The 9,236-nt window shown below is 33.8% G+C and overlaps 1 protein-coding gene across 1 annotated transcript; it reads left to right on the plus strand.

The window, feature by feature from the left end:
* Positions 1 to 285: 285 nt before the first annotated feature.
* LOC133794411 (uncharacterized) lies at positions 286 to 7,478 on the plus strand. Its single transcript, XM_062231638.1, has 4 exons — positions 286 to 370; positions 6,487 to 6,877; positions 6,961 to 7,283; positions 7,369 to 7,478. The coding sequence occupies exons 2-3, from the start codon at positions 6,491 to 6,493 to the stop codon at positions 7,042 to 7,044; spliced, it is 471 nt and encodes a 156-aa protein (XP_062087622.1). The 5' UTR covers positions 286 to 370; positions 6,487 to 6,490; the 3' UTR covers positions 7,045 to 7,283; positions 7,369 to 7,478.
* Positions 7,479 to 9,236: the final 1,758 nt, after the last annotated feature.

The raw sequence follows: 9,236 nt of genomic DNA on the forward strand, positions 1-9,236 counted from the left end.
TAGAGATGATTTTTGATATTTGGGGCTAAAAGGAAATTAAAGAAATTGATTTTATAATAAGATTTTATTTAATAAAAGTAAAAAACTAAAGATATTAATTATTTTATTTTTCCTTTAACCTTGTTTCTCTTTCCCGATTTCTTCTTCTTCTTCTTTTTCCTCCAATTTCTTCTGTTGTTGCTCTGTCCTACTAGCTCCATCTTCTTCCCTCCTCCATCTGCATCGTCGTCCCTGTCAATGAAGCGCCGAATGAGACAAAACATTATTGTCTCTGCATCTGAGCATCTCATTATTCTTCTGGGCACGAAAAAGGCGTAGCTTTTGGGAAGATTTGGGGAAGCAAGAACTTCCGGTGTCCGGGAAAATCTGGGTAAGCATCTCTTTTAAACAACATTCTTTCAGATTTGGTGATTTTTCCGGCATTTGGTGGGAAATAGTTAAGTTCTGTTATGGGTTTGATAATGGGTTTGGTTATTTGGGGCTTTTTCTCTGTAAATGTGAATTTGTAAAGGTATTGATGTTGTACCATTGTATGTCTTTGTATTCAAAGCCCTGATTCTGGCATTAGCATATTTGAACATGGATTCAGAGCCTTGATGCTCTAATACGACTTGGTGATTGAAAAAAAGCCATTGTAACAAAAAAGGAAGAAATGTAAGGTCTTTGTTCTTCATTGGTCCAATTTGCTCTATATGTGTTTTAATAATTAAACGGCATAAACTCAGTAATAGGCTTGTTTTAAATGGATGATCCTCATTTTAAAGTTTAGAGCAATCCATGTGATGATTGATGAAAAGTGTGCTGACAATTTCCTTTTCTTTTTTATATTTTGTTTTTGCTATAAATTTTTATCAACAAATCTGAGCATGTTATCTTTTTATTGTCATTATGGGGTTATCAGATTTTCTTTAGTTAGCCATAGCCCAAGCGGATGTTCGATGCGTGTGTTTTATGTGTATGAGCAAGTTCACATTCTAGTGTTTTCTTACATTGTGTTCCCCTTCACCTAAAAGTTAAAGATTTTCTTTAATTTTTTTTTTTTTTTTTGGTAACCGAGGGTATCAGGGGCCGAAAGATTTCCTTTAATTAGTTTGCTTTGCTACTAGATTTTTCTCAAGCAATGCAAGTGGCATCACTCCTTGAATTATACAGTTAAAAATAATTTGATAGTTAACGTGAAACTTTTATCTGATTTCTGTTACTACTGGATGATTATTTTCAATTTTTTTTATTTCAAATTTACTAGATTAATATCCAGTTTCTCTAATGTACTCAAATTAATTTGTCAAATGGGGATATATTGATCTCAAATTGAGATTTCCTACACCTGCAAACTTATTTGTGGACTAACTTAATGAGTTTGTGGTTCATGAAAAATTATAAATGTGAAAATTTTATGTGGAGTTTAATTGCCTTAATTTGATTGGTGTTTTGTAAATAATTTACCCCTTGTAATAATTTTTTTATTTGTGAAACTTTTGAAATGAATGATAATAAAACAATTGGATCGTGATGAAACAACTTGTACTTGTAAATTGTGATGTTTAGTTAATAACAACTAGCATAACAGTTACTAATATACATATATAAGAAAAGTGGAACTTAATTTTAGCCTTCATTTCTTTTTAATTGCTTGCATTATTAATTTTACTTTCATACCATGTTCCATGAGTTTTTTTAGTAATGTTGCTATATTAGCAGACTTTCCTTGCCTTGTGTAATTATTCACTATGATTATGTATAGCTTAGCTTAGTATCCATTATAGAACAAGCATACCAGTCCCATTGGCAGGTTTCAATAATTTCATAAATAACTTGCATGTGGAAACAAATTCTCAATTATCAAATGGCCATAATCTCACAATCCAGTTTGGTTGAATCTCCAATTAGACAAGTGTTAATGATCTCCATTTCATTAAAATTTCAGGCAGAAAAAGAGGTAAATAGAAAAACAAATTCAAGAAACAGGCAAAATTTCAATTCACTCTCTGTTTACACCCTTTGGTTTTTTTTCTTCTCCTCTGTTCTTGCCTGACTCAGAGTAGGTTCTATGTTAAGTGAGGCAGAATAATAAAGGCAATATATTTTGTTTAATTATTATATAGAAAATGATGATTTTCTAAATCTTTGAATATTAAGTCCATATGATCTGTATGAGGATGACATGCCAAAGGAATGGAGATTGCGTGAATTTAATTAACTATATATACAATCGTTGGGTTAGATCTTAGATTGAGTCATAGAGATTGACAATGATGGAGAGAGTTTCATAATCAATGCCTATACTATCATTGTAGTCTACTGTGTAATTGGCTAAGTGTACTGTATATGATGTTGTAATAGTAGTATTAATTGTATATATATGGTTTCTTCTCCTTTGTTCTTGCCTGACTCAGAGCAGGTTCTTTGTTAAGTGAGGCCGAATAAAAAAGGCAATATATTTTGTTTAGTTATTATATAGATATGATGATTTTCTAAATCTTTGAATATTTTTGTATAGAAAAATGATACATTTTAAAAAAAATAAAAATTAAGACCCCTCTAAAGTGAGGGCCCTAACATGTCTATATCTTTAGTCAGACTAATATGAATTGAATGTCCATACTAATTAATACAGATAAACCTCATTTTCATGATCCATGTATCTATATTATTAGTTATAATGCTTAGTACATATAGTTATGTAGTAATTATATTATGTATTGTTCTGGGAATTTTTTGTGTGCAGGAAGTTTTTATACAATATATAAGGGAGATGATGCCTAATTATTAAACTAGTTGATGATCATTATGTTGATATGTTGTAATTGAACATGTGTCATTGGAATTCTATCCATGCAAGAAGGTTTTAGTCAAACTTATAGGTGAGGTTTCGCCCAAATTTTCAAAAAATGGGTAGGAGTTGGATGGCAAAAGATAGGTTATCAAAAGAATATGAAGATGGAGTTGAGAGTTTTACTGAAATAGCCTTGAAAAATACAGTGGATCCTAAGAGAGTTCATTGTCCATGTCAAAAGTGTTCTAATTTGAAAAAATTGGATATAAAGGAAATAAAAAATCATTTGTATTTCAATGGAATAGACAAAACTTATGTTAAGTGGATATGTCATGGAGAACAAGTTGAGTCTACTTCCAAAGTACACAATGAAAATAAAAAATTTGCTCAAGTGTTTGATGACCCTATAGAGACGGTGAGAGATGCAGATGATCAATTTGTGGATAGGCCAGAAGAATTTGTAAAGTTCTTAGGAGATGCAGAGAAACCAATTTTTCCAGGGTCGCCTATGTCAAAGTTGGTTGTTTTGGTAAAATTATACAATTTAAAAACTGGTAGTGGTTGGAGTGACATAAGTTTCACAAAGTTGCTTGATTTGATGAAGGAGATTTTACCAAAAGACAATGAGATGCCTTCTTCCCTTTATGAGGCGAAAAAAACTCTGTGCACTTTAGGAATGGATTATAAAAAGATACATGCATGTCCTAAGATTGTGTTTTATGCCGCAACAATTTAGAAAATGCAACCGAGTGCCCTACGTGCAAGACATCGAGATGGAAGAAAGGTAAAGAAGGAAAAGAAGGTAAGAAAGGGATTCCAGCTAAAGTATTATGGTATTTGCCACCGATACCAAGATTTATACGTTTGTTTCAGAATCCAGAACATGCTAAAAATTTAAGATGGTATGAGGATGGAAGGATCAAAGATAATAAACTACGACATCCAGCAGATTCATTAGCTTGGAAAACTATCGATGAGAAATGGCCTGTAATAAAAAAAGGATCCTAGGAATCTTCGACTTGGTCTTTCAGCCGATGGCATCAATCCATTTAGCAATATGAGCTCGTCTTATAGTTGCTGGCCAATGATATTATGTATTTACAACCTCCCTCCTCACCTTTGCATGAAAAGAAGATTCACAATGCTGACTTTGTTAATTTCAGGAAGTAAACAACCTGGAAATGATATAGACGTCTATTTGGCACCGTTGATAGATGATTTAAAGTTGTTGTGGGATGGAGTGTATTGTTATGATTCTTTTAGTAAAGAAATTTTTATACTGAGAGGGTTACTTTTATGGACAATTAATGATTTTCCAGCTTATGGAAACTTGTCAGGGTGTTATGTTAAGGTTTATAAAGTATGTCCAATATGTGGGGAACAAACAAATGCAACAAGATTGAAGTTTTGTAAAAAGACTTGTTACATGGGGCATAGAAGGTTTCTACCTGCAGAGCATTATCTTCGTAATCAAATGAAAGCCTTTAAGGGTAAGCAAGAACTACGAGGACCTCCACCAATAATGACTGGTGAAGAGATTTATGAAGAGATTCGTTTGATAAATAATAGATTCGGAAAACCAGTCACAAATACCGAAGAATGTGAAGACATTGAAAGTAGGGTCAAATCAAAGGGTAAAAGTAAGATGAGTAAGAAATGAAAACGTAGCAAGAAACATCAAGTGAGCAATGATGATTCTTTGAATACTACATGTTGGAAAAAGAAATCAATTTTTTTTTAATTGGAGTATTGGAGACATTTGTTAGTCAGCCACAATCTCGATGTCATGCATATTGAGAAAAACATTTGTGATAGTTTGATAGGAACTTTACTCAATATTCCTGGAAAAACTAAAGATAGTATATCTGCTCGTCGTGATCTCGTTCTAATGTCTGAATCGAAAAAAGAGCTGGCTCCTAAAGTAGAAGAGAATCGAACATATTTACCTCTAGCATGTGTCACATTAAAAAAAGATGAGAAACATCAATTTTGTCAAACATTGGCAAAGATTAAGGTGCCAGATGGTTTTTCATCGAATATTCGAAATTTGGTTTCCTTGAAAGAATGTAGACTACAGGGTCTAAAGTCTCATGACTGTCATGTGTTAATGCAACAAATTCTTCCAATAGTTATTCGAGGCTTATTAGAAAACACTGTGAGAAATGATATAACCAGAATGTGTTTCTTCTTTAATTCCCTTTGCTCTAAAGTTATTGACGTATCAAAGTTGGAGGTTATTCAGTTGGAAATTGTGAAGACTTTGTGCTTGTTCGAACAATATTTTCCTCCATCTTTCTTTGATATAATGGTTCATTTGGCAGTTCATCTAGTTAGAGAAGTCACCTTGTGTGGGCCGGTTTGTTTTTGATGGATGTACCCTTTCGAGAGGTTGATGAAAGTTTACAAGGGTTATGTGCGAAATCGAAGTCGTCCAGAGGGTTGTATAGTTGAATCTTATATAGCTGAAGAAGCAGTTGAATTTTGTTCTGAGTATATGGTCAATGTTGACTCAATTGGAATTCCAATAAGGGCAAGAGAGGGAGTTGTAGAAAATAAGGGTATCAACAATGGGAAACCTACTTTAATGGAAAAAGAAGATTGGGAGGTTGCTCATCAAAATGTCTTGGAGAATACAGTTGAGGTTCAACCTTATATAGAGTAAGTACATTATTTAAATTAACTTTCTTAACTTAAACAAATATTTTTATTGATTATTATGTTGTAGTAACAATATTATTCAATACAGAGAACATTTTCAATATCTAAATAAGGAAAATCGAACAAAATCTAGAAAGCAGATTCAAGATGAGAATCATCGTACCTTTCGACATTGGTTTCTTGATAAGGTGATGTTTTACTTTAAAATGAAAACTCCAATATAAACCATTTTTAACGATTGTTTGCAAAATGTAATTAAGGTATTATTCATTAATGCAGATTCAGAAAGAGTTGACTGATGAGTTGCATGAAGTTACCGAAACTTTGAGATGGCTTTCATTAGGTCCGACTCGATTGGCAATTAAGCATGATGTGTTTATAATTAATGGTTGTAGGTTCAACACTAAAGCTCATGATGATGTTAGGGTCACCCAAAATAGTGGTGTAAGTATTGTAGCTCAAACCTTGCAAGTCTCTAGTGCACGTGACAAGAACCCTATATATGGTGAGATGAAATTTTATGGTGTCATTCAAGAAATATGGGAGCTTGATTATCGTGAATTTAGGATGCTGATGTTCAAGTGTGATTGGGTAGACAGCAAAAACGGTGTGGAGAAAGAAAAGTTAGGTTTCATTAAAGTTGATTTGAATAAAATAGGACATAAAAAAGACTCATTTATAATGGCAAGTCAAGCTAAACAAGTGTTTTATGTTGAGGATCCTACTTCATCAAGATGGTCAATAGTGCTTGCTTCACAACCAAGAGACAAAGTGCATGATGACGATCAATAACATGACTTTGGTGAATTACAAACTTCAGAAAAAGAGTGTGGTTTTATCCCTGAGTTTGAGAGAGTTGAAGCAACTGTTGGGCCATATGTACGAAAAGATGGTGATGGAATTTGGATAGTAATATTTCATCTTTATGAATGACATATAATATTATCTTTTACTATAAATTTTCTTCGTTGATCTTAATATTTTCTTTTAATTAAAAATTTACTTCATTGATTTTTACATTTTCTAATAATTTGTGTTTCATGTGTTGACAGGATCATGGACCCATTTGATGAGCACCTTGAGGAGTACCTAGAGGGTGATGATGAGCAAGTTGATGTTGATTCCATCGATGAGAAGACTGATGGTGGTTCCATGGATGTTGACCACGAGGAGGAGGATAATAATAAAGAGAACGCGGAAGATAAAAAGAAAACACATAAGCGGACACGAGGCATAGTGCAATTAACGAAGATCATAGCAGATAAAATTAAAGGAATCAAGCGCCATTTGAGGTTCAATAGCAGGGGGCAATCGATCGGGACCCCAAAAAGAGAGCTTCAATGTTATTTAGGAATGCAAGCAAAAATTATGGTGCCAATTAACATTGACAATTGGCGCGAAGTTCCTAAATCTATATTGGACAGCTTATGGAAGGATGTCAATGTAAGACATTTTACTATGTTTTGAAATAAATTTGCGAGTTTTATATTTTCTTTTGCTAACAAAGTTTCTTAAACTATTTGCAGCTAGCTTTCCACCTAGATGAGAATATGCGAAAAATATTATTGGCTCAGTGGGTAATAAGTGGAGACAATTCAAATGTAATTTGAACAAGAAGTTTATAGTCCCTTACCTTAATGACCCATCACTTTTGGAAGCAAACCCTCGTGGTCTCGATAAACCTCCACCAAGCTATCATATAGAAGAAACACATTGGAAAGAATTTGTCAAGAGAAGGACATCCAAAGAGTTTCAAGATTTTAGAAAATTACAACAAGAAAGGCGTAATCATTTACAATACCCTCATAGGACTTCACGCCATAGCTATACTGAATTGGAAGCTGATTTAGTAAGTACATATATAGAACGTATTATGCCTGATTTTATGTTTTCTTCATTTGATGTTAAAATTGACCTAATTCTATTACATGCAGCAAGCTAAGTGGGGCACAACAGAGCAAATAGATCGATCTATACTCTGGAAGGAGGCCAGAAAAGATTCTTCTGGCAACTATGTCACTGAGCGTGACAAGGTCAAGGGAGATGCCATCGTAAGTTGTAAAATGTTAAATAACTTTTGGTAATTGTTTTATATTTTAGTAACAAAAATATAATTGATTAAATTTTGTACAGGAAGACATGCTTGAGCAAAGAAAAGAGGGCAAACTAATAGAAATCGGAACAAATGACATCCTAACACAAGTGTTAGGTACTGCTGAGCACCCCGATCGAGTTCGAGGCCAGAGTCGAAGTGTCACACAAAGAGACTACTTTCATAAGCCTGTTGGGGGAGGGGGGGGGGGGGGGGGGGGTCTAAGAGGCTTGCAGAAAAAACAAATTTCGTTCGAACGACAATCCAACATACGACATAGGGAAGAGATTGAAAAGTTGAAAGAATCGTTCATGTCCAAGCTTGAAGAATTATCAACCAAGATGGCACATATGCAAGCTAACTTTGGTAGTCATTCTAGCTTTGGTAGCCATTCTAGAGTAAATACAATAGAAGTTGAGGCACCAATTGACACTGCTCCAGAAGTTGAGGCACCAATGGACACTACTCCAGATGTTGAGGCACCAATTGACACTACTCCAGAAGTTGAGGTACTGATGGACACTACTCCAGTAGTTGAGGCACCTGTTGACACTGGTGCTTTGTATGAGACACCTACACCTTCACCTTCTATTCATCCTGAGCCACTGAAGGTAAATTCTCTTATATTTTTTAAGAAATGATTATTTAACTTATAACATCATTACAAAAAGATGTTAAGTGAAAATTATACGTTGGGCAAGGTGGTGATGTTGTGACTCTTGGACGGGTGGTGGCTACCAAAGGCAATGTACATGGGAAAAGTTTAGCACCTGGTAACTATCGCGTGGTTTTTGATAGATGTCTAGATGGGAGTGCAAAACTACCTATCTCAGTTGGGGATGAGATGACTCTTGTGGTTCATGCGGTCAACAGTTATGTTGCTTGTTCATCGCATCTGATCATTACTTATGATCATGAACAGGTAACTTTTAGTGTGCTGTAAAAAATTTCATCTTGAAAGATCCATAAATATTTAATTTCATGGAGAGAGAGAGAGAGAGTAAATTGTGTAATAGATGGTGATTTTGACAAAGAAATATATGGTGTGGTACTGGTGAGGAGCCATGTGCCAAAGGAATTGACATAGCATACTTAATTAGTCTCTTAAATTATATATTTACATTATTGGTTTTGGTTGAAATACAACCTATAAATTGCAAGTGCTGCTGCAGATAGATAATAAAATAGTGTGTTAGAAACTTCTCTTTTGCGATATTTTCAAAATGTCTTTCTCATTATATACATACCCCATATATATGTATTATTACAAGTATAATATTAATATCTATAATTCTTTCCCATGGCATTGACAATGGATAAATATAAATATAATACGTTTAATTCTGTGATAAATTGGCTTTTATTTTTATTTTCTTAATGACCATTTCTTGGTCTTGCCGTGGTTATGCCTCCCATGTACAACCATATATGTTCACACTCCTAAATTCTTACATTTTTTAATACATTTGTTCTCACCTACTACAACTAAAAGAATTATAGCCCTCCATGAAGAATATTATATATATATACATGTATATATGAAAGGAAGAGATCAATTTTGGACGGCCATTTGCATTGATAATAAATTGAATGTATTTTGTGATTTTTTTATCTAACTTTTCTATGTTAATTGTGAAGGAACCCAAGAGACTAAAGAGAAAGAGGATTTCAGCAGCTTGTCTGCCAACACAAGACCTGAAACATCCTCCA

This window comes from Humulus lupulus, chromosome 8 (assembly GCF_963169125.1).
Source record: "Humulus lupulus chromosome 8, drHumLupu1.1, whole genome shotgun sequence".
Taxonomy (NCBI): Eukaryota; Viridiplantae; Streptophyta; class Magnoliopsida; order Rosales; family Cannabaceae; genus Humulus; species Humulus lupulus.

Bases quoted from the DNA above. Each gene is read 5' to 3' on its own strand.
- LOC133794411 (XM_062231638.1), top strand. From the start codon at position 6,491: ATGGACCCATTTGATGAGCACCTTGAGGAGTACCTAGAGGGTGATGAT. The intron at 6,878-6,960 runs GTAAGACATTTT...AACTATTTGCAG, and splicing joins GCTTATGGAAGGATGTCAAT to CTAGCTTTCCACCTAGATGA.